The following is a 26,688-nucleotide window of genomic DNA, read 5'->3' as shown; positions in this document are numbered from 1 at the left end:
GATCCAAGTAAAATGAAATCCTTGACAACTTCAATTTTTTCTCTGTTTATCATGATGTTGCTCATTGGTCCAGTTGTGAGGATTTTTGTTTTCTTTATGTTGAGGTGCAATCCATACTGAAGGCTGTGGTCTTTGATCTTCATTAGTAAGTGCTTCAAGTACTCTTCACTTTCAGCAAGCAAGGTTGTGTCATCTGCATGAAGCAGGTTGTTAATGAGTCTTCCTCCAATCCTGATGTCCTGTTCTTCTTCATATAGTCCAGCTTCTTGGATTATTTGTTCAGCATACAAATTAAATAGGTATGGTGAAAAATACAACCCTGACACACACCTTTCCTGACTTTAAACCAATCAGTATCCCCACGTGTCTGTCTGTCATACTGTGGGGGCTTGTGTGTTGTTGTGATGCTGGAAGCTATGCCAATGGTATTCAGATACCAGCAGGGTCACCCATGGAGGACAGGTTTCAGCTGAGCTTCCAGACTAAGACAGACTAGGAAGGAGGACCCAGCAGTCTACTTCTGAAAAGCATTAGCCAATGAAAACCTTATGAATAGCAGTGGAAAGTCATCCTTACTGAAACGTAAAATGCTTGAGGGCAGGGATCATTCACTTTGGATCCATAGCAAAGAGCAGAACATTGACATAGTTGATGCTCAATAAAGTAAATTGAATAAATATTCTAATTTATTTCAGTAAAAAAAAAAAATTTTAATACATATTAAATCTACTTGAACTGCAAATACAATTTGCTTGTATTGAGGCACAACTTTTCCAAGTTTTGGTTCTAGAACTTTTTCTACAACTGACACGTGTTCCCTTGAAATCCAATATAAAGACAGGAACAGAGTTGACTTCTACGGAAACCACACAGTTTGCTCCTGCAAAATAATCCCCTACCCCTACCTGTAACAGAAACTCGAAAAGCCTCTGCAGTCAGACATAAAACTTACACAGGGTTTTCTCTAATTTTGTAACTCCGCAGGTCTTCCAAATGCCGTCAAGTGCACTCTGTGGAAGAACAACACTGACTTTTGACCCTGCCCCTGACCAGAGTGCCTGAATGCTTATGTTGTGGTGATATGCTTGTTAAGCTTGCTGCATGTGTATTTTTTTTTTTTAATCACCCAGAGATTTAAAACAAAGTTGTAGGATTTCCTGTAATGGTTTAGCTTCTTCCGAACTGAAATGGCAATGAGAAACATCCTTTTTATCCTTTCGTATCAACATAAGAAATCTGTCACCTGACTGAAAAGGTATTTCTCCAAAGTCTACCTGTTTCCTGAAACAAAAGGCAAAAATAAATTTTAAAAAGGAAAATGATTTAAAGCAAAGCAATGCAAAGCAAGAGGAAATTTTAGAATGGTCTGTCTCTGGAAGGCTTTATTTCACAGAGTATATTCGCACAGTACTTAAAAAAAAAAAAAACTTAGCATTCTAACATACCCTTAGCAGCACCATTAGAAAGAGTCCCTCCATTATTTTCAACCTTTACAATTGGAATCTAGATGTGGGTAAAGTTCTTGACAGAAATGGAGAAGATTCTATAAACACAGTCTATAAATTGGTAGGTGCTGAAGAGGAATGATGGATATAGGAAAACGAGTTAAAGAAAAATCAATTAACAGTTCAACATGTACAATTCTTCAGGACAAGACCCTAATAAACATTCTATAGTTTAACTGTGAAGCAAATAAACATTAATATAGACTTTTTTTTCCCATTCTTTATAATGCAGCAAGATTGTATAGCTGGAAAGGAAGAAGAAATAATGATCAGACCCAGAGACAGAGACTGGAGAATAATGCCCTTCATCTTTGTTTTGCAACCTCGAACATGTGGCTGGGAGAGGGTGACTTTTTTGAGCCTTGCTTTCTTTGACAGGAAAACATGAGATGATGAAATAGAGTATTGAGCTGTATCCCAGAGATGTTGTGTGCTACTAGGTATCTTTAGGTACTTAACAACTATATAGAGTTTCATATTGATAAGAAATAATATTTAATGTTCATTCCAGGGTTGAAAAAGAGAGAGAGAGGGTTATTAGACAATAGGTTCAACCCAAAATTTATATAGGACAAAAAAGTGACTCTTGTTCCTACAGCTCTAACAGAGGGAACTCCTATCTAGTGACTGAGGTGGGGAAGGAGGCTTCTGCCCCAAAGCTGCAATAAACACTTACCTTCTAAGAAAGGAAAGAACCAGGTAATGGAGATACTCAGTGTGACTAGCTGGCTTCATTAGGGGACCCTAGAGGTTGAGAAACCTAATTAATTATTACGCGCCAGACTATCGGGCCAGGCTGGTTCACGTCCCTTGCTACCTCACTAGCTTCCTTAAAGCTGTTTTTCAGACCCTGTCGAAAGTCCTACAAACCAGCTCAAACTGGCCCAAAGTGGTACAGCATGTGCAGAACTGAATAAAGTGACCTGCAAGTGACCCAGGAGAATCCCAGTGACAGAAATCGGTGGAACCGTCAAACTAAGCCCCACACAGGCCTTCCGGTTTCAGGGACCTTCTTTCCTCACACTGCCGTTGCGCTGGCCCAGTACTGTAACAATTACCTGTACCTTTAATTCCAGAGCGAAGCATTGGCTAATCGGCAACAACTAACCCGCCCCTTACCCACCCTGATATGAATGTGTATAACTACCCAAGACCAAGAACCCTATAAAATGTGAATGTTCTTTCAAATAGGGGAACTTAGTCTGAGGTCAATACCTCTGAGTTCCCACTTGCTAACCTGCGAAATGATCTCTTTCTTCCTCTCAAAACAGTGTCTCAGAGTTTGTCTTCTTGCACACTGGGCTCGGACCTACTGGTCCGGTTTCGGCTCCACTGAACCAAGATGGAAACCAGGCCCTGGTGCTTTTGATATAAGGTGACTTCTATTTTTCAAAGGGTTTGTGAAAATATCAGGAAAAAAGAGATTCAAGGGGTAATTAATTTCAACTTGCATGAATGACATATGTTTTATATCATTTGAGAAAAAAACTGGGGATTACTGAGTTCATGCTTTAGAATTAAGAAAGGAAAAAGAAAAAAAAAATTCAAAGCGGGTTACAGGGATTACTTCTACTTCCTGGCTACAACTGGCCTTGCTGAATTTAGGCTACTGTGCCATAGCTCTCTAAGTATGGATTGATTTGGTTTGATTACGCCTATACTGAGAAAAGAAGTAAAAAAAATGTCAGGGTTGAAAGAGAAAGGCCTAAACCACTCCCTTTCTCAGAGGAAGAAAATAAAGCTCAGGATTGACCCAAAACTAGAATACAGCTGAGTTTGGACTAGAAACCCCCCTCCTGTAAGCTCCAGTACAGCATCTGAAGAAAATAGGTCTTAATCCAAAGTGAGTCACAGCAATTCAAGAAGCATTCCAAAGGGAATTTACCCACTGTGAGCTCTCCATGACTTCATCTGATACACTGGGGTAAACAAAAACAGCAGCCAATTGTTGCAGTAGATCGTGGCACATTTATGACAAATGTGCGAGTCATAAATTGTGTATACACTATTTGCAATAATAGCAGAAAAAACACAGCTTATTGGCTTAGAATAGGTTGAGATGGGGCAACCAGGAAAAATTAAATATTGTTTCCTGTGTTACTTCAATTGGCAATTATCCGATAAAACTAATTTTATATACTATGAGAAAATCCGCTTCAAAAAAAAGTTAATAGAATGTATACTTATGTATTTTTGGCTTGGAATGTGAGGTGGTTGCTAAACCACACTCCTGCTCTCACCACAGAAGCAGGCCATATTGGGGCTTCAGAATAAAACTGTTTGACTATGTTTAAGCACTTCCCTACTCTTTATATTGTTTTAACTTCAGGGTAATTTGCAGCTAAAAGTCATAAACAAGCTCCAAATAAAACCCGCACCGAATCACCAGACATGAGCAGATAAATCAGAAAACTCACGTTAAGTAACCAAAAGAGTCATGCCAAGGAACGAAAAATCACTGGACTAACGTCATCTGCAGTAGCCAGACCCATCTCAGAAGCGAGGGGTTTGTCAAGTCGCTTCCACGCCAATTCCTAGTCCTGGCCCGCAATGAATAATCAGCAAAAATCATGCTTACTATGCTGACCTCATAAAAGCTGACCCCCGCCTAGTTTTGGGAAGCTGCCTTGGTGACCGGAGTCCTGCACACTCCCTTACTTGGCCAACTAAATAAATGTGTTCTCTTTGCCTTAACAGCCGTGTCCATTTCTCTGTTCAGACAGGCTGCGCTGAGCGGAGACCTGGACCTGACTCGGTCTTAGTCTGGTTCAATAGGTTACAAGTGGACTTTTATTTAGTTGCAGGTAATAACTTCCTAAATGTAAGGGTAAGTATTTGGTTGACATTATTATGAGGCTATCACAAATCATAATTTTTTGTGTGTTAATTTTCTACAAATGTATGGCATAACTGCCTCATAAAATTTGCAGCTATCCCTTCTCTTAGTTTCTTTTGATACTTCTTAAAAACTTGTCTATTTATGTACCAAAATTAGTGAAAGGGTCTCAACATAATGCAAAAAAGTTTGTATTGAATTTTAATAAAAAATATAAAAACCTTTCATAATCTCCCTATAGTACTGTATATTGTATTATTTTAGCTCTTTTTAATGCATGAAGTCCAATACATACAAAGCCTTTCCAATTGGTCTTTTACTACATCCAAAAGAATCCAATAATTTAAAAATACATCATGAAACTCAATTACAGATACCCCTATCTTTCCAAAATAAGCTGAGATGTTACGTTGCTTCGACAGTTTTTTTTTTAAATAAAGCCCACCCACCTCCAGAGTATGTCCTTACTGGAAATTAGTTTCATTTTAGATGTAAATTCTATATGATAGGTATCTTATACGTCTGTTCCTTCCACTGGTCTCTTTCTTTATCAAACATTCATTTAAGTAAGTGCCACTTTAGTGCAACTGTGCTTAAAAGTGCGTTAAGATGCATTGCTAGTCAGCTATAAACACAAAGCAAAGTCCACTACAGCACCAAGTGCTTTCTGAAGTGGCGGAATAAGGGCATATGTTGTCTCTTTTCTCCTAATAGTGTAATTTGTCAGATGGCCCACGTAAGCACTTGAATTGGCCACAGTAAGTGTTGGTGAAGTGCTCGTTTTATACACCTTTTACCATCAGACATCGTACCGGTCTTCTTCTCCAGGTGGAACATGTGTTCATCACTCACTCATCCTTAAGCATTTTACAGAATGTGGATCATTAGTTTTGCACTTTTACTTGTTAACTATTTTCTAGCTCAATTAATAAAAAAGACATTTAATTGATTACATAGCTCCTTCATGAGTAGAGGACCGAGAGCATGAACTATTTTGCAAAGATTAGAATTTACAACTCCATTCACTGAAGTAAAGCAGGAAAGGTTATGCCGCGCTTCTTGGTGTTGTTTGGCGTTGGGTGCTGTGGAGTCCATCCTGACTCAGAGCAACCCCGTGTGACACAACAGAGCTGCCCCAAAGAGCTTGCTTGGCTACAATCTTTAGGGAAGATCACTAGGTCTTTTCTCCCACAGACCGGCTGGGTGGGTTCGAACTGCCAACCCTTGAGCCACCAGGGCTCCTACGTTCATTAAAAACACAGCAATATTTATCCCAAACTCATTTTGACAGCTCTTTATAAGGCCCAGTCTAAATGATTTCAAGTATGTGAGTGGTGTGTTTTTGAGTCTTAACGGACTCATATATCCCTCTTCTCTGAGATCTACAAGCAGCACAGAAACTTGGAGCTCCAAAGGAGATCACATGGCTACTCACTGAATATCACCTTTGGAATCATCTCACTGAGATCACCATCCGGAATGCATTTCCATTCAAATCTATTGCCATACACAACTGTGTAGACCACAAGCGCTCAGTACATGCTTGTTGAAATACTGTTGGGTTAGCATATTTTAAGGAGTCTCTGTCTGAAAACTAAGTTACAGAACCACAAACCAGGTTGCTGCCAAGTTGGCGCTGAGCACGGATGACTGCACTGAGTGTGGAAGCAATGGGGCCTGAAGCAGGATCTGAGTAACTACAGGGCTGGCCTGCTTGCAATGAGCTAAGCATCATCTAAGCAGTGAGGGAATCCATTAAACACTTAATTAACTAATTCACTCAAACATTCGTTGAGGGCCCAATACTCAAGACCTCAAAAGTTGTTTTTTTGGAATATACTGCAGAGGTGCCATGTTTACAGGGTGTCAGTGTTGGCACGAATTTCCTTCGACAGCCAAACTGGCCACGCTTCAGTTTGCATTTCACAACGGCCCCTTGAATTGCAGGTATCCTTATTTGAATATCTCAGTCATGTGGTCTTACAAAGAACATATAATACTAATGTCACAGTTTGAGATTTATTTTTGTCGCTATTAACTTGGAACCTCACACATAGGGCCCTAAATTTTAACATCTCTTCACACGTATTCAAACTTAGAGCAATTACGGGCAGCTTTTTCAATTCAATAGTCATTCACACTTTGAGTCAAGAGACACTAAACTGGGACATGTAAGCAAGAAAGAAAAGGCCAAATTATACTGACTGTAACAGCACTACTGCTTTCTCCATGTTTAGTGTGGGAAAAACGCTTAAGTCAATGAATTGGGCACTAATCATTGTAAAGATTTTAATAACCCAGAGTCACTGATGTTACTCACTCGTTGTTCTTCACATTCAAAAAGTAATAGACTATATTGCTATCACATAACGTATTTAGCCATTCTTTTCAAATGACTCATTCAGCAAGTCATTCCATTTAAAAATGTCTTCTTGGCCAAAATACATTTCTTGGCCAAAACTAATCATTTAAAAAATATATGAACCCTGTCAGCGCACAAAAGCATCATGTGCTTGTTTGGGACACTCACAACTAACACACCAGTATCTGTAGCTTAATTAACCTTCAGAGCCATCTTGCTTTCTAAAAAGTTTTCTATTATTTTATTTCCGTGTTCCTCTGTGATAAATGAGGAGCTCTGGTGGTGCGGTGGTTAAGGGCTCAGCTGCTAACCAAAAGGTGAGCAGTTCAAACTACCAGTCACTTTCTCAGCAGAAAAAGATGTGGCAGTTTGCTTCCATAAAGATTTACAGCCTTGGATACTGTATGGGTCAGTTGTACTCTGTCCTGTAGGGTCGATATGAGTTGGAATCAACTTGGTGACAAGTTTGATATTTTTGGTTCTAAAATAACTTCAAACTTCCCATGCTTTCTGATGTTCAATGACTTGTAAAACACATCTTTTCTAGAAGACTTTACCGAGCATCTGATTTTACTGAAACTGAATTCCATGTATAAATTCAGATTATGATCTTGCTCTTACTATCGCTTCATCTTAAACAGAATCTGTAATTCTTGTCTGTAAATAAACTAAGGAATATAAATGCATTTTGTACATTCTACAGATCTCTAGAACCTGGTATTATGATTATTTTTATAAACCTTAAATATTCACTTACATCCAAATCATTAGTAATCGCCACTTACAAATAATCTCTCTCAGAAAAATAGGGTTTGCTCCAACATTATTTCTGAGATCATATATAGAACGGAGATTCTAATATTTTGGTTGCTATAATAAAATACTTGGTAACATTTATTTAAGTTTAGCAAGTACCAGGCATTGTTCTAAGTTTTTTTTTTTGCAGGTGCTTATTTCTGTAATCCTTGCAATATTAAGTACAGTTGTCACCTCCTTTACCAAGATGAGGGAACTGAGATTCAGAAAGCCTGAGATTTTTCCCAAGGTCCCACACTATGAAGGGCAGATGCAGGATGTGAATGAACCCTGTCTGTCTAGCTCCAGTGATGCTCAGAAACTCATGCCACATAGAATATGGCCTTTCTGTACGGCTATACTCTTCACAACGCAATCCCCAAGCACATTAAAATTAGTATTCCTTTTTCCATCATAAGACATTAAATGCCAACCTAAATAATGAGCTGCTTTTATTTCTATTAAACCATTTCATAATTAAAATTATTTTGATTAAAAAATTTTTAAATGCAATTGTCCAATCTTACTAATTTGAGCAACCCTATAAAAGAGGAGCCCTAGCAGCACAATTGTTAAGCACTGGGCTGCTAACCAAAAGGGTTGGCAGTTTGAACCCACCCTGAGGTTCTGGCAGAGAAAGACCTGGCAATCTGTTCCTTTGAAGATTACAGCCAAGAAAACCCTATGGGGCAGTTCTACTTTGTCACATGGGGTCACTGTGAGTTGAAAATTGACTCAGTGGAACCGAACAACAACTAACAAATAAAATGGTTCACTTTGGTGAAATTTAATGTTTTCAGTTCTTCAGAACTAAACATCCTGGAGGGACAAATTTATCCTTAAAATTATATCAATATAAAAATATTACATATTTACCAAAATGGTATCACAGCAGTAGGTTTGTAAAAAATCAAAAAGAAGTAACTGTACTTAAGTACTTCACAAAGTGACAAAATCCTTCATCACTTTCCCATTCAGCTGAGGGTTTCTGTGGCACTACCAGCAGCTCCATGCTAACTCAGAAGCTGAAAGGCTGAACACTAAGCGTCTCCATGAAAGGCTGAACATTGAGCGTCTCCAGGTGCTAGGGTAATCTTCGGTTTCAAATTGGAGCCCAGAATTTCCCCGGCCATGCTGTCCTTCCCAGAGACTAATCATAAGGGTTGTCTGCATGTTTATACACAGAGAGCATGGCCTCTGCTCTGTCACTTACCCCAGGGGAAAAGTAACAAACTGAGAGGGATACTGAAAGGAAAGCAAGGAGGAGGGAAGTGAGAGACAGGGAGGAAGAAGGGAGAGACCTAGGGAAGGATGGAGGGAGAAAAATGGATTATTAGTCTGGTCTGGCCTGGGACACAAAGTGTTGGACAGTCAGGAGGTGTGTGCTCCCCAGAGAGAAGCACTGGAAAAGGAAAAGGGCCTCAGCTTACCCTAAGCTCTGCCTTAATTTCCCCTAAGAATTTGGGCAAAACACTTAACCACTGTGGAAGCAAATGAGAGGACTGGATTTATAAGCTTGAAGTTTGCTTCAAGTTTAAAAATCTTGTAATTCACTACATTTTGCCGCCACTAAGCTCATGAACATGGTCTGAGGAAATCAGCTCTTCCTTTTTTTTTTTTTTAATTGTCATCAGGTAAACTTTTTTTTTTATTTGTAAACTATTCTTTTTTAAAGAAATATGATATACTTATCAAAAAATCAGACAATATTTTAAGTGTAAGTAGTGTATAAAGCCCAGAAAACCAAACCCATTGCCATCTAGTCTATTCCCACTCATAGTGACCCTAAAGGACAGAGTAGAAGTGCCCCATAGAGTTTCCAAGGAGCGCCTGGTGGATTTCAACTGTCACTCTTTTGGTTAGCAGACATAGCTCTTAACCACTGCGCCACCAAGGTTTCCATAAATAGGATATAGTGTGCATATTTTCAGGTATTTTTTACATGGGTTTGGAAGTATTGTGACATTCCCCTACACGAAAATGGGATCATAGTATTCATACTGTTTTAAATTTTCAACTCAGCATTCATTTGACATGGAAACACTTTCATATATGTAATGGAGTGAGACACACAACAGTTTATTTAACTATTTTAGGATGATGACATTCAAGCTCTGTCCAATTTTTCACTATTAGAAAAAGGGTGAAAACAAACAGATATTTCTGCACAATGTAACACGTTTGTAAGTCAAAATATCTGATCACAGATAATTCTGACTTGTATGGCCAAGTTAACCAAAAAAAATTTGACTTGTATGGCCAAGTTACCAACCCTAAATGTTTCTGGATGTACAATAACAGCGTGAGAGTGTTCTCCTCGTGCCCTTGCTTCAACTTGATTTTATCCATTGTAGTTTCACAAATGCGTTGGGGGGAAAAAAAGTTTAATTTACATTCTTTGCCACTAATAAGTTTGGGAATTTTTCATACATATGTATTATTTAGGTTCATTCATTCTGTAAAATGCCTACCTGTTTTTGTTGCCCATTTTAATCACATCCTACCCCCTTGGCTTATTAATTTTGAGATGTCCTATGTTAACACGTTCCTAGAACAGACTAGTGAACAGAGTCCTAGGGTGGCCTCCATGATCCCACTTGATGGTGTCCAAGCCCTTGTGTGATTCTCACCCTTTTGAGTATGGGCAGAGCCTGGCACTTGCATCTAACCAATAGAATACAGCAAAGGTGATGCTCATGTGTAAGTTTTAGCTACAGACTTATGGAAGTCTCTCTCTTTCCCTGGCTTTAAGAAAGCAAACAGCCATGTTGGGAAACCCCAGGTGGCAAGAACTGCGGACAGCCTCTAGGATCTGAAGGTGGCCTCTGACCAACTGTTAGCAATAAACTTACCCCTCAGTCCTACAACTTTAAGGATCTAAATTCTGCCAACAGCCTGGTTGGGCTTGGAAGCAGATTCTTCTCCAGTTGACCTTAACTGAGACCTCATTCCCAGAAGATACCTGATTGCAGCCTGTAAGACCCTAAGCGGAGACAAAGCTAAGGTGTGCACAAACTCCTGACCTAGAGAAACTAGAAGAGAATAAATGTGTTATTTTAAGTAGCTAAGTCTGAGGTAATGTGTTACATAGCAATAGATAAATAATACAAATAGTATTAAGATGGAAGATTGCTACTCCAGTCTGTCCTTCTTCATAACTCTGTTTTCTAGCTCTTTAATTGTTCCTGGTGGCATCTCGTCCTAAAGAAAGGATAAACATGTGGGACAGAGGGCTACATAAAATTATCTTGCTACAGATGTTTTGGCTTCCTTCTCTATCCCTCCTTATTTAGGGACCAAGAATGAGCAGTGCTATTAAAGGTCAAAAAAGGGACTCAAATCTGTGGTTTTAAGGCTGTAATAAATGGCAGCAAATCTCTAACACAAGTATTAAATCTCTAACATAAGTTTTTTTTTTTTCCTTCTTATAGGTTCTCTTCTTAAAATATAAAGGGCAAGAAAGCCCACTTCACAGAAGAAATGGTAGTCCCCAAGTAACAAATTCTATTATTTTTATACCAACTTTTTTTTAAAAGGCCTCTTGTTGTCCATCCATCATAAAAATGGAAAGAAAAATGCATATGCTAGGAGATCTAAACTGTACCCAGAGTCAGCGTGCCTATAGTTCTTGAACTTTCAGGTCAGAATAATCTCCATCTTTAAATACCCTGACAATGTGTCCCCTCTGTTCCTCTTTCTGCGCTAAAAAAACACTGGAAAGGTAATGTTGTAATTGCAGTTGTAAAAGACAGAGGCTGATTAGTTCTTCTTTGTTCCATAATCCTCTTATGTAATTTTTTTTTAAATTAAAAACCTGAGAGATAAAATAGTCATGAAGATCAAAATGACAATTGTAGGTTGACATCTCTGCTGAACAAGCCCTAATATCACTAATGATCGCTAAAAGAATAAAAAAGCCAACATCCCAAATATCTTACTCTGTAAACCCTTTAAGCCAAACCCTTTGCCTTCAAATCAATTCTGACCCATATTGACTCTACAGGACAGAGTAGAACTGCCCCATAGTGTTTCTAAGGCTGTAGTCTTTACTGAAGCAGACTGTCACATCTTTCTCCCATCTATACTCTATATGGAAACCCTGGTGCTGTAGTGGTTAAGAGCTATGGCTGCTAACCAAAAGTCTGGCAGTTCAAATCCACGAGGCATTCCTTGGAAGCTCTATGGGGCAATTCTACTCCTTCCTGTAGGGTTTCTATGAGTCAGAATCAACTGGATGGCAATCAGTTTGGTTTTGGTTTGGTACAAAAAGAAACAATCATGAAAACAAAACACAAATGAATCAAGCATGTAAAAATATAATCTTGGATACACAGTTTCAAAGCTAATTGTGTAACCGAGTTCTAGCCTTGGTATCTGACATGAGAACTCATCACTGATACCTTCCATAGGTCATCTTCTATGAGATTTTTTTCCCCCCACAAACTGTTTACAACACATTAATTGTGGTTGCTAAAATTGACCCCCACATGTCTGTCAGTATGTCATACTGTGGGGGCTTGCATGTTGCTGTGATGCTGGAAGCTATGCCACTGGTATTCAGATACCAGCAGGGTCACCCATAGAGGACAGGTTTCAGCTGAGCTTCCAGATTAAGACAGATTAGGAAGAAGGACCCGGCAGTCTACTTCTGAAAAGCATTAGCCAGTGAAAACCTTATAAATAGCAGCAGAAAATTGTCTGATATAGTGTTGGAAGATGAGCCCCCCAGGTTGGAAGGCACTCAGAAGACGACCAGGGAAGAGCTGCCTCCTCAAAGTAGAGTCGACCTTAATGACGTGGATGGAGTCAACCTTTTAGGACTTTCATCTGCTGATGTGGTATGACTCAAAATGAGAAGAAATAGCTGCAGTCATCCATTAATAATCAGAACCTGAAATGTACGAAGTAGGAATCTAGGAAAATTGGAAATCATCAAAAATGAAATGGAACACATAAATATCGATATCCTAGGCATTAGTGAGCTGAAAGGGACTTGTATTGGCCATTTTGAATCAGACAACCATATAGTCTACTATTCTGGGAGAGAAAGCTTGAAGAGGAACGGCATTCCATTCATTGTCAAAAAGAACATTTCAAAGTCTATCCTGAAGTACAATGCTGTCAGTGATAGGAAAATATCCATACGCCAACATGGAGGACCAGTTAATACAACTATTATTCAAATTTACACACTAAACACTAAGGCCAAAGATGAATAAATAGAAGATTTTTATCAGCTGCTACAGTCTGAAATTGATAGAACATGCAATCAGGATGCATTGATAATTACTGGTGATTGGAATGTGAAAGTTGGAAAAAAAGAAGAAAGCTCGGTAGTTGGAAAATATGGCCTTGGTCACAGAAACAATGCAGGGGATCAAATGATAGAATTTTGCAGGACTAACAAATTCTTCATTGCAAATACCTTCATTCACCAACATAAATGGTGGCTATACACATGGACCTCACCAGATAGAACACAGAGGAATCAAATTGACTACATCTGTGGAAAGAGATGATAGAAAAGCTCAATATCATCAGTCAGAACAAGGCCAGGGGCCAACTGTGGAACAGACCATCAATTCCTCACATGCAAGTTCAAGCTGAAGCTGAAGAAAACCAGAGCAAGTCCACAAGAGCCAAAATATGACCTTCAGTATATCCCACCTGAATTTAGAAACCGTCTCAAGAATAGATTTGACACATTGAACACTAGTGACTGAAGACCAGACAAGTTGTGGAATGTCATAAAGGACATCATACATGAAGAAAGCAAGAGGTCATTGAGAAGACAGGAAAGAAAGAAAAGACCAAGATGGATGTCAGAGGAGACTCTGAAACTTGCTCAGGAATGTTGAGTAGCTAAAGCAAAATGAAGAAGTAATGAAGTAAAAGACCTGAACAGAAGATTTCAAATGGTGGCTCAAGAAGACGAAGTAAAGTACTATAATGACATGTGCAAAGAGCTGGAGATGGAAAACCAAAAGGGAAGAACACACTCGGCTTTTCTCAAGCTGAAAGAACTGAGGAAAAAATTCAAGCCTCCAGTTGCAATAGTGAAGGATTCTGTGGGGGAAATATTAAATGATGCAGGAAGCATCAAAAGAAGATGAAAGATACACAGAGTCGTTATACCAAAAAGAATTTGTTGACATTCAGCCATTTCAAGAGGTAGCATATGATCAAGAATGGTTGGTGCTGAAGGAAGAAGTCCAAGCTCCTCTGAAGGCACTGGCAAAAAAAACAAGGCTCCGGGAATTGATGGAATATCAATTGAAATGTTTCAACAAACAGATGCAGCACTGGAGGTGCTCAAACATCTAAGCCAAGAAATACGGAAGACAGCTTCTGGTCAACTGACTGGAAGCGATCCATATTTATGCCTATTCCCAAGAAAGGTGATCCAACCAAATGTGGAAATTATTGAACGATATCATTAATATAACATGCAAGCAAAATTTTGCAGAAGATCATTCAAAAGCGGCTACAGCAGTGTATCCGCAGGGAACTGCCAGAAATTCAGGCCGGTTTCAAAAGAGGATGTGGAACCAAGGATATCATTGCTGATGTCAGATGGATCCTGGCTGAAAGCAGAGAATACCAGAACGATGTTTACCTGTGTTTTATTGACTATGCAAAGGCATTCGACTGCATGGATCATAACAAGTTATGGATAACATTGTGAAGAATGGGAATTCCAGAACATTTAATTGTGCTCATGAGAAACCTTTACATAGATCAAAAGGCAGTTGTTTGGACAGAACAAGGGGATACTGATTGGTTTAAAGTCAGGAAAGGTGTGCATCAGGGTTGTATCCTTTCACCATACCTATTCAACCTGTATGCTGAGCAAATAATCCAAGAAGCTGGACTATATGAAGAAGAACAAGGCATCAGGATTGGAGGAAGACTCATTAACAGCCTGCATTATGCAGATGACACAACCTTGCTTGCTGAAAGTGAAGAGGACTTGAAGCACTTACTAATGAAGATCAAAGACCACAGCCTTCAGTATGGATTGCACCTCAACGTAAAGAAAACAAAAATCCTCACAACTGGACCAATAAACCACATCATGATAAATGGAGAAAAGATTGAAGTTGTCAAGGATTTCATTTTACTTGGATCCACAATCAACAGCCATGGAAGCAGCAGTCCAGAAAAAAAAGACACATTGCATTGGGTAAATCTGCTGCAAAACCCAGTAACCTGCTGCAAAGGACTTCTTTAAAGTGTTGAAAAGCAAAGATGTCACCTTGAAAACTAAGTCGCACCTGACTCAAGCCATGGTATTTTCAATCACATCATATGCATGTGAAAGCTGGACAATGAATAAGGAAGACCGAAGAAGAATTGATGCCTTTGAATTGTGGTGTTGGCGAAGAATATTGAATATACCTTGGACTGCTGAAAGAATGAACAAATCTGTCTTGGAGGAAGTACAACCAGAATGCTCCTTAGAAGCAAGGATGGCGAGACTGCATCTTACATATTTTGGACATGTTGTCAGGAGGGATGAGTCCCTGCAGAAGGACATCATGCTTGGTAAAGTACAGGGTCAGCAGAAAAGAGGAAGACCTTCAACGAGGTGGATTGACAAAGTGGCTGCAACAATGAGCTCAAGCATAACAACGATTGTAAGGATGGCACAGGACTGGGCAGTGTTTCGTTCTGTTGTGCACAGGGTTGCTATGAGTCAGAAGTGACTCAAGGGCACCTAACAACAACAAAAAAATTGACAGAATCAAGGAGATGACATAGGCTGTAGAATATTTGTTAATTAATCAAAGAAACAGTTAATGTGTAAGGAAAACACTATGATAATTTGATAGTTTCCAGAGTCTCTCTTATTTCTCCAGGACATTAACATCTATGGAATACAAAGTCACAGCAAACCACAATTAAAAGAAAAAAATAGGAGACTTTAATCCAAATGTTTCCTATGTTATGATTTATGAGTGTTAAACATACGTGACAACAAAATTTAGAAGGAGAAATTGGGTGAGTAATTTATGGGACAGATAATCAGAAGTGGTCTCTAAGATGGATATGTTTGGGACAAATGGAAATAAAAGTTACAATCATGGAGGTGGAAGGGAAAGGCTCACTGATGATAAAGCAGGAAGTATGTTTGTTGCTGTTGTTGTTGGGTGTTGTCCAGACAGTGAGTACATGTGGCAGAGTAGAACCGTCCCATAGGCTTTTCTAGGCTGTAATCTTTATGGGAGCAGATCACCAGGTCTTTCTCCCCTAGGGCCACTAGGTGAGTTTGAACCCCCAATCTTTCAGTTAACAGCCAAGAGCTTATAAAGTGTGTTTAAGAAGTGCATTAAACTGGTTTGATTTGAAGTTGGAAGTAACTAACAGAAAACACAGAAGACAGAGCTGGAAAGTCAGAAGGAAGCCAGGTTACAGAGGACTTTGAAAGTCAGTTTGAGGAAAGTACACTGTATTCTGTAGAGGCAAAAACAGTGCTTAAGGAACCAACACAGGAAGTCAATAGAACATCTTTTTTTTCTCACCCAAGGTTTTGTTTGTGTTACATCCTGGCAGTTGCTACAAACACAACAGAACATCAACAACAAGAATTAGAAGACAACAGCAATCACAGAACTTGAAAGGAAAAAAAAGTTTAAAAATAGCAAAAATTCTAGTTCCCAAGAAATGGATTACCAGTTCAAACAAGGATTGGATCTGTTGGCTGTATATGGAAAGCAGGAAAGAGGGCCTAAAATCAATTGCGCATGTGCGTATTTTAGGAAATAGCACCACAAAAGTGCCTTATCTCCTCCCATATCTAAGCTTTTAGATTTAAGGGGCCAAAGAAGAATATCTGAGAAGGAGAAAGGCCCTGACTTCTAATGAGCATCAATACGAGTAGGTGAATTTACATGACTGACACTTAAGCTGGCCCTCCGTCTCCAAAACAAAAACAAAGGCAGTGGGCTGTACACAGGCCAGTCTCTTCCATCCCCGTCTTCATCTTCACGCACTGGCTCCTGTTACCTTTCTTATTCAAATTCTGTGCCTTCTCTGAGGCTCCTTTGAGTTTCCATCTCCTACATAAACTCCTCTCTAATATCTGCATGACATTCACTGTCTCTATTACACAGTCTAAGGAGCCCTGGTGGTGCGGTGGTTAAGAGCTCCGCTGCTAACCAGTGGGCCTGTGAGAGAAAGACGGGGCGCTCTGCTTCAGTAAAGATTACAGCCTTGGAAACCCTGTGGGACAGCTCTGCTCTCTCCTAGGTCACTACGAGTCAGAGTCGGCTCAATGGCAACAGGTTTGTTTTGTTTTTGTTGTTTGTTTTCTTTTGTTCTGTTTTCTACACAGTCTAATATTTGAACAAGTGCTAATTATGTCAATGATTATAGCTTATTTCTGAAGTAAGAGTGAAAGCTCCTTGAAGACAATCACAGATTAAATTCCTTGTTTGTTAAGGATGTAGTCTAGGTCAACAGTGAAGGCTCAATGAATTCCAGTTATACTGAATTGAGTGATTCTAGTTAGTAAAGGACATATCTTCAAGTGAACAAAATGATGACCATCGTCCTATTTAAGAGTCTTTGGATGGTGCAACAGCTAACACATTCGCTCGGCTTCTAACCTAAAGATTGAGGGTTTATGTCCACCCAGATGTGTTTCTGAAGAAAAGTCTGGCAATCTACTTTGGAAAAATCAGCCTGTGAAAACCCTGTGGAGCACAGTTCTGTCCTGACACACGTAGGGGTTACCATGAGCTGGAATCAAGTTGACAGCAACTGGTTTTATTTAGGAGCCCTGGTGATGCAGTGGTTAAGAGTTATGGCTGCTAACCAAAAAGTCAGTAGTTCTAGTCCACCAGCTGCTCCTTGGAAACTCTATGGGGAAGTTCTACTCTGTCCTACAGTGTCCCTGTGAGTTGGAGTCAACTCGACAGCAGTGGATTTGGTTTGGTTTGGGGTAGTTTTAAGAATACAGTCTCCGCAAATCTCTTCTTTGGCCCTGGGGTCTTCGTTGCAGAGGGTGGGGGTGGGAGGCAGAGAGGGGTACTTGCCTTCTGATACAAGTCCAAGGGGGCCATTAGACAAAGAGCAGAATTACATCTGAGGTGCCACAAATATGCAAAGCACCTGACTGAGGCGGCTGGACAAAAGAGTGAAGGCATTTCTGCAGACTCTTGTCACTTGAAATTGGGGAGAGGTGCCACTTAGAGACTGCCCCTATAGGATCATTGCCCCTCAGGAAGCCTCTGCTTCACTGTTAAGGATCGTGACAGACTAAACATCTGTGTATTCCCGAATAACGGTCTGTCGGACTGTTACTGCTGTTAAGACAATGCCCAGTCATGGCGACCGCATGTGTACGTAGTAGAACCACAACGTAGGGTTTCCAAGGCCGTGACCTTTCCAGAGCAGATCTCCAGGCCTGACTTCTGAAGCTCCTCTGGGTGGGTTTAGAACCAACCTTTCAGATAGCAGTCGAGTGCTTAACTGTTTGTACCACCCAGGGACCCATAAATGGTGGCAGTCCCACCAATATATGCATATAATTTCATCTAACATTAGCAAAATTATTTTTTCTCACTTGTCTTTCTCTTGATATTGCCTAAAGAATCTTTTTTAAGTATTAGGAATTTCATATGGTTTCATGTAAAATGAAACTTTCATGTTGTGCAGGTAACCTACAAATGAAACATACCCATTAAGCAGGTAACCTACAAAGTCATGTATGTAGCAGGTCACACAAAAGAAAAGCCGACAGTTTTGTTTTTCTTTCTTGTTATCCACCATAATTATATTTTTAAAGAAAGGAGAAAAAGAACCAGACAAAACAAGAAATGCAAGATTGATGCTGAAGAAATTTACATTTCTGGCCCATAGAGGGAACTACCTGCTCGGTTCGGTTAATTTCTTATAAGTGTGTGACCTTTCTTATGTTGGCAAGGTTACCTGTATTTTCTGTGTGAAGTGCCAGTCATACCCTAACTATTCACAGCTGTATTATACATCAAAGCACTCCAGTCACCTGACCAAAAAAAAAAAAAAAAAAGATGTTATGCATGGTAACAAAAAAGATTTGATGGCCTTTGAGCACACTCTTAACAGTCCATTCTTCAGAAGAGAAGATATTTATTTAAGGTCAAGAAGCTCATGGCTTTCCTGTAAGTAACCCCGAAGTTTCTCCATTTTACACAATAGTCAAAGTTGTGTTAAGCTGAGAATCAATTTACTAATGAGAAAACAAAGTGAGAATTCGCTCAGGGAGCCACAGGTAAAAAAACCACTGCCATGTAATTTACTGCCATGGAAGTGTCATATTTATGAAGTTATCCCTACAATCTATATTCATATCAATTTTAGGTAGAAAATTACTCACCTGTAGGAGATCAATGAAAGCACTTTCTATTAAAAATAGGAGAAATAAATTTCTCTGAATCAAGACATAGGAATTCACCAGGCATCTGGAAAATTATTGCTTAGAATTCACAATTAATTTCAAAGGCTTTTAACGCATTAGAAGTCACTCCCCAAATAATTCAAACTTTAATCTTATATTTAGCTCTTTCTTATGTAACACTAATCCTATCAGAGTATTATACTAAACAGTAAAAGGAAAAAAAAACTGAAATAATTCATTCATACAGTATTTTTACATGAAAGAGTATAATTATCTCTTGAAGTAGTCCCATAATATAAACATTATGGACAAGGAGCTTGAATCTTGGCTTTGTTGTAAAACCATTATTTCTTAAAGATTAAACAGCACAGAATGATGAACACTGATAGCAGAGCACTGAAAATAAAGAAGAAATCCTCTGAAATAATTGCAGAAATTGAGATATAGTATACTCATCATGAAATCAGTGTGGGCTAATTAAAGATCCTGTGAAGTCTCAATGAATAGGTTATTAGAATTCGATGCCTTTTACTGAAACAGAGGTAGATATATACACATATACACACACATATATATCCAATGAACTATCTTCTATATGTGAATATATTATATGAAAATAGATATTCTTTTCACAACATCAAAATTATAGACCATATTTTACCACACAACCTAGTGTCTAATGTCTTGTTCCTCTAAGTGGAAAACTATCACAGAGAAACGCTACGTGATGGGAGGAGGGTGCTGAGTAAAAATGAAGATTTCTGACCCTGTCCAAAATGCACTGTTTGGAAATCTCTTGCATTTAAACAAAACTTCACATAGTTCTTATGCCAACTAATTTTGTAAATAATAATCCTAGGAAGTATTCAAAAACTCCACATTAGGGTTACAATGTTGACATTTAAATGATATAGGTGACACGTAGTGTAGAGAAAACGAAACAAAACAAAACACAGAGTTACCTAATACATTGAGAGAAATGCGGTTCTGACTCCACTGGGACTCATCTGGCTAACAATTATCTGGATAATTCAGAAAGAATTTTGTGTTACATCTAAAATATCTACACTTCATACAAATTTTCCTTGAATATTATTGCTGAGCTTGAGGATCTCCAAAATATATAAAGCCAAAAAAAAAGGCACTTAGAAATGAGTCAATTTTCTATGTAACTTAAATCTCAGATTGTAATAATATTCTGAAAGTGACTCATTGATATAAAAACTGAGAAGAGGCACCAACATTTGAGTCATTCATGTCTATATTTTTCCTGAGTTTATGTCATTAACAAAGGTAATTTTTAAATTACAAAACATTATTTATGACATTGCTTTTCAAATGATGGGACAAAATTACATTAAGTCTATTAGCACTAAGATGAAAATATCCTTTTTACATTACATATATTTGGATAATGACAAAACTGAAATATCTCTTTCCTTTTTATAACTAACTTTTCCTGAGCTAAATCTAGTAAAGGATAAAGCAGTACAAGATAAAACTAGTACAAGTCAAAATGCAAAATGTATTAATGACATAAAAGATACAGTAGTTACTTTTTAATAGGTGCTCACACCTGCATTTTTTTTTTTTTAATTTACTAAAAAAAAATTTTAGGTGGAGATAAATGTAGCTACTCTGGTTCTAAGGAACACTGACTTTTACTCAAGTTAATTTGTTGAAATGCCATTCCTCAGTAGAATGCTTCTATTATACTGAGGTTAGACTTTGTTAAATAAGACACGCTGCCTAGCGAATGATGAAATCTCTCATCCAGTTAGAATGAAGATGTTTGAGGATAAAGATCTTACAACTTTCCTAAAGTATTGATGGCATTTTCTTCTTCTAGAAATTATTGGTTGACATAAATAGTTTAAAGAAAATTATAGCTGAAATAAAAGTGGAAAAGAGAAATTTCACACTGTACTCTAAAAAGTTCCATCCTTTGTTGGGGAAATTATGTATATGTTCATAAAGCTCCCATAATCATTCAATTCTAACTAGCTCAATTAAATAATTTTCTTCCATTATTTTTACATAAAGGAAAATTTAATTCTGTTACATGTTAACCTCACTGCTAGTAACTAAATTCCACTCCAAGTATAGACATTGATTAATCAAAGGGTGTGACATGTTAGGGTCATTGCACTTAGGCATAAATACATAAATACCATTATTTGATTTTTTTTTCCAATAGGTTTTTTCTGGGAAAGAGACATCCAAGGAGTTAAGGATCTGTGCTAGTGAAGGCAAAGTGAAAAGGTTGATCTCCTTTAAGGCTGATTGGTTTCGGCAGAGCCAAAACATCTATTCCTTTGTCTCAGGCTGTACGTCCAAGCCAGTATTACCGTTTAAAAACAAAACAACAACAAAAAACCTACCTCTGGTTGCTACAGTGGTCAGAGCACAGAGCTGAACTTGTTTGGCTCTACCAGTAGCCACTGATATTCACAGCAGTCCAAGTTCATGCCAAGATACTGTTAAATATACCATGAAACCCAAGAGTACAAATACAGTTAAAGGCTGTAGAATATGCCTAACTCTACTCAGATATTTTCCTCTAACTTATTAGCTAATCAAATAAAAAGTATATCTTTGTTACCTGTGATGTGCAAAGACTACCCATTGAACTTCTTAATTATCTTACTGAGAGAAATGGGCTTAATCAGATAAAATATCAAAGGTAAAATGGAAAATTCAGTTTAAATTACATGTGTACATGTTGTAGTGGCTTATTTTCACTATGAGCTCAGCAGAAAAACTTCCAGAGGCACATTTAGAGTTCAGTAGAGAATAGTGTATTTAATATGTTATTTGCATTTTGACAGCTTAGAAATGTCTACATTGGACTTGCGGTAGAGTCTGTAAGGAGAACTGGCCAATGTGCCCTTATCTGTTTCTTAAAGGAAGCAGAACTGTTTTCTTGACATTTTCAAAGCTTTGTTAGTGTTTGTTTGAAGCAGTCAACTGGAGACTAAGGAAGCATTGCCCCCGGGAGGCGCTGTTTTTGCCTCTAGGAACGTTTATGCACTGCAGTTGTGGCAGGCTTCTCACCAAGTATGACTGGCCAGCTGAAAGCCAATATAAAAACAGCAGCTCCCTTTTCTCACGAGGTCTGCCCTCAGTGGAGGTTCCTGAAACCTGAGGGAATTCTACCACCCCCCTCTATTACTTGCTACTTGCTTTTCTATACTTGTTGGTTGAGATCTCATTGTTCTGCTGTTCAAGTACACCAAACCTGTCACCTTGGAAGCCAGTCTCCCTTTGGCTCATTTTTTTGAGTCTTTAAAACCCCAAACTAAGAACTGGATGGGCACCACAGAAACATTAGAAAGCTTTGGCTAAAACTTTTGTATTGGGGGGGGGGGGATTAAATCCCCTGGATAAGGAAATGTATCTATATATATATACACACACACATATATACATGATTTGCTAAGTAAATCATGAATACTGAAATACTAACTTCACTTTAGCAGATGATGGATTAGGGTTTTTCTGTGAAAGCAGCTGATTCAAGAAGTTTCCGGGCTTCAGCAGGAGGGAGTGTATATGATGTGGCTCTGCCAAAAAGGAATTTGACTGGCTAATTAAAGGTCTCAACACCTTCTTGGTGGTACAGATTTTTAAAAAGGTAACTCATCTAGAAGCTTGCAGGTTTTGGAGCTCTCTCTCTCTTTCAAGCACACACACACACACACACTCCTTTTATTTAAGTTGACTTAAGTGGTTCTGTGGAAATTTGTCAATGTATACCTAGACCTATTTGCTGCGCGTCTTAGTGAATGTTAGAATTAAGAATTTTAATAAACACTCTCCAGCTGTCTTTGCCATGTTCCTCCTGAGGCTTTTTCCTGCAAGTGTTACACGTGCGTCCTTTTAGGATGCTTTCTGGGTAAGTAATGTCTGCAAATACCTACGTTCTCTTCACTGCTTAAACGCAAGAGATAACTGCAAAGCAAACTTTGCCTAAACAGTCATAGATCACTTTCCTATAAAGGCTGCAAACCTGAGTGCTTAGGGAATGAACTATGCCAGCTATTTACTAGTGAAAACGCTTAAAGTCTTCTTCCCTCTCCTAACAACATGGTGCTTTTGAAGAGATATGCACACCTGGGACTCAGGCTTTACAATGACATTAATAGAAAAAAGAAGATCCAATGCAAATTCTTGGAACCCCCAACGTTTCATTGAGGAGTCAGCACCATGGGCTGAAGCTACAGAATGGTTTCTAATGACCGCAACTGCGGACGCCTCCAACCTCTCAGGACTCTGCAAGCAGGGCACGAATTACGACCCACGCATCAAAAACTCTCTCCTGCCCTTGCCACAGCAGGAGACGCCACCTGGGCGCAGGGAGGCGCAGCTGCCGGTGGCAGTGGACCTGCGTCTTGCAACCTGAAGGTTCCTTTTTGGGAAAGCCCTATTGGGTTTAATCTATGGCATGCAGCCGCTTCAGAGGCGCTCCTGAAGGAGTGGCCGAGACTTGGAGCCCGAACACGGACCTCTGAGGCAGAGAGAGGCCCGACCTTGGCCATCAGAGCTTGAGTTGGCAATAGGAACGCGACCCCGCCCCAGTTCCGGAGCGCAGAAACAGCGACTTGGAAGCTGGCGTCATTTGCCTTTTGCCTGCAGCCCACGCTCGCACACACGCTCGCACCTTGACTCGCGCTTTACTTCGGGGCGCGGTAGAGACGCGGACGCGCCCGCTGGGGTTCATGGGGGAGCCGAGCGCACCCCCACCCCCCGCGTCGGGCAGACAATAGCGCCATGAGTGCCGGTGGTTCCAGCGTTCCAGTCCCCGTACACACACACACACACACACATGCCTCCCGCGCCTCGCAAGCGAGGGGCCTGGGACCCCGGGTTCTACTTGGCTTCTAAAGCTGGAACCTGGGGACCCCAGCGCCCGACTCGCTCAGCGTGGGCCACGCAAGGGCGAGCGCACAGGAGGCGCTATCCCTGGAGCTGCCCCTGCAAGCGCACCGGGTGCCCAGGACTTTGCGCCCCGCTGCCCTGTTTGCACCAGGACCTGCCAGGGGACCTAAGGTTGTCCTCTCTACTTTCCCCTTCACACCTCGTTCCCCTGCCCCCACCTGAGCCGAATGCGCGGCCCACCCGTGTGGGGGCGGAATCCACCGGGCGCACACGTGTGCGGATTATTAAACACCAGGCAGCACCGCCGCCGTCTCCACGCGGCAACCTCTGCTAATTGCAGGGGAAGGGACCTGGAGCGGGGGGCGGGGGAACCGAGAGTGCGCTTTGAGGCTGAGCTGCCTGGAAAGGAGGAAGCCCGGGCCCAAGACCGGCTTTGAGAGGGGGTGGAAAAGGGGCGGGAAGTTGTGCGGAGTTGCGTGGCGTGTTTCCTCTCCTAGGAGAGGCTTGGCTAGGCGAAGCTAAGTCCTCTCCCCAGGCCCTGCCGTGCCACCCCACCCCCAACACACACAAGCGTATGCCCCAGGGTAAGGCCCTCTTTGCCCACCACTTTTTCCTGCTTTGCATCCCAGCGAGTACAGAGTAACCAGAGGCCTCTGTCAGGCTGGCCTGGCTCCGCCGGCGGTGCCTCGGGCAGTGTCTCCAGCAACTGCGCCCAGGGCCCGGCGTTTTGGACAGAGCAGGTGGGTATTCAGAGGCTCAGTTCCTGAGGGAAGCTCCCCAGTCCCAAGCGACCACGAGCAGCTCCGGCAACTAAGACCCGCCATTTGAGGTACCTTAGATCTTGGGGTGCATTCCCGCAGCCACCCCTTTGTGAGTGTAAGAGCTTGTGTGAAGGGGCCGGTGTTGAGAGGTCAGGCTTTTATCTGGCCCTGGACACGCAGTGGAGAATAGCAAGGGGGTGGGGGAGCCCAATCTGCAATTCTCTTCTCTCTCTCCAGGTCGATCTGGAGTTTCTAATGAAATCAGATATAGTCCTCCTTCGCCTTGTCAATCACCCTTGAAGCTGGAACACCAGAGGAATGGAAAGTGGGTGAAAAATAAGATGGAAGAATCTAGGGAGGAAAGGGGAATTTTATGTAAAAAGCGAATGACCATTTTTTAAATGAAGCCACGAGAATTAATTGACTCCATCCTTTAAAAAGGAAGAGAAGAAAATCAATACAGATGGTTATTCTCGGGAGCCATACGATGGGGCCAGGATTGAGGGGAAGAAGCATCCAACAAGGCTAAAATGAGGAAATGGGGACAGCTATTTTCCAATGTGGAAACCGATCAATATTCACCCTCATTCTCTCTCTCTCTGAATCAAGAGGGAGATTGTTTTCTTTCCCAGAGAACAGACAAGTGCAGGAGCTGTTGCCAACCCGAGGTTGCAGCCTGTAGCCTAATTATGGGGAAACATTTCCTAACTCATTTCAAGGGAGAAACCCAAGTTCATTAAGCCTTAAGCCCCAGGGGCAAACACCAGAGGAGACTCCTTCTCCTGAGCAGGGATAGAAAGGGGAATAACCCTGTGACTTCAGGGACTATATCTGAGGTGAAGTCCTTGCAGGACTCCCTGCTTCTTCCCGTACCTTGCTAGCTCCTGGCAACTCTCAAGGAGCAAAGTCCGGAGAGAGGAAAGCAGGACGGCTGTACCGAGGTAGCTCTCCTCACTCCCTGAGTACGTTGGAGAGGGGAAGGAGGAACAGAGGAATGGGGTGCAAGGGCGCCGGGAGGCAGCGCTGGCAGAAATGTTTGCCTGTTGGAAACAAAATCCCCGCAGAGAACCCGAACTTAAAGGGAGGCTTTGCCCGGGCCACTTTCCCAGGTGCTCCGGGTCCAGAAAGAAAGTATTGGGAACTACCACGACCCACCCCAAACCGTTGTGTCCACGTCTCTGAGGAGGCACCGTCGCCCCGCCACAGCGCAGTTCCTGCCCAACTCGCGTTTGGCCCTTTTCTGCCAAACAACCCACACCACCCAGAGCCCAGAGACTCTCCTGTAGCCTAGGTGAGGCGGAAGGAAAGGCGGGGGTGGCGAGATGAGGGCTGGGGAAGAGCGAGGATGGAAGCTCTGTTCCCGGGCATTGCATTCCCCAAGCATCCGTAATGGAGAGCTACCGGCAGACGCCAGCTAGTTGTGCCGCGCAGTCTTCAAAACAGACACTTGCATTCGGAAGCGTGGCCTCCGAGGGCTCGACCGTCTCCCCCAGTAATAAGGAAGCCCATCTTACCCTTAGCTGCAGTGAAGAGCCCCGCGCACAGAACCAGCAGTACCAGAAGCAGGAGCAGCGACTTGAATTTCCTCCACGCAGTCATGTCTGCAGATATTCCCCACGCACCAAACCAATGGCTCTTCTCAGATGTGCCCGTCTCCTCCAGGAGCGGCAGGACCGTGAACCTCGGAGCCAAATAATCACCAGAGGGCAAGGCGAGGAGGAGAGAGCTCCGGGTCCCAGCCCGGCAGTGCATCCGACGCCTCCTGCAGGTCTGGGCGCTCGGCTCGCTGCGCTCTCATAGCATCGGGTCCGGAGCCACTGCAGGGCTGAGCTGCTCCGAGCCGAGACGCGGGGCCGGCGGGCCGGGCCGAGGAGGGAGCGAGCCCGGGCAGAGTCGGGGCGGGAAGGCACCACGGCGGCGAGGCTGCGGGAGGGGAGAGGAGGCGAGGCGAGGCGAGGCGCGGCGCCCAGGAGCCGGGGGAGACCTGGAGAGGAGGCAGCTGGAGAGAGCCGGCGAGTGGGAGCAGCAGGGAGGGGGGCTCCGGGGGGAGGGACAGATTCAGTCTGGAGAGAAAGGCGGAGAGCGCCGAAGACAGGCTGCTACCGGCACAAGGAGCCGCTGCCGAGGCGGCTGGACTCAACCATCCCTGCCCACGGAGAGGGGACCGAGGC

General features: G+C 41.5%; 1 protein-coding gene across 1 annotated transcript in view; it reads right to left on the bottom strand.

Moving 5' to 3' along the window:
- The window catches only part of CSMD1 (CUB and Sushi multiple domains 1), a 2,087,969-nt gene extending 2,061,694 nt beyond the window's left edge, over nt 1-26,275 (bottom strand). The window contains exon 1 of the mRNA XM_049902971.1: nt 26,032-26,275. Coding sequence (XP_049758928.1) covers nt 26,032-26,269 — 238 coding nt within the window. The 5' untranslated portion in view covers nt 26,270-26,275. The remainder of the gene's footprint in view (nt 1-26,031) is intronic.
- Between the last annotated feature and the right edge of the window lie 413 nt (nt 26,276-26,688).

This window comes from Elephas maximus, chromosome 12, assembly GCF_024166365.1.
Source record: "Elephas maximus indicus isolate mEleMax1 chromosome 12, mEleMax1 primary haplotype, whole genome shotgun sequence".
Lineage (NCBI taxonomy): Eukaryota > Metazoa > Chordata > Mammalia > Proboscidea > Elephantidae > Elephas > Elephas maximus.
The sequence above is the reverse complement of the archived record's forward strand: the minus strand, read 5'-3'. Positions and strand labels throughout refer to the sequence as shown.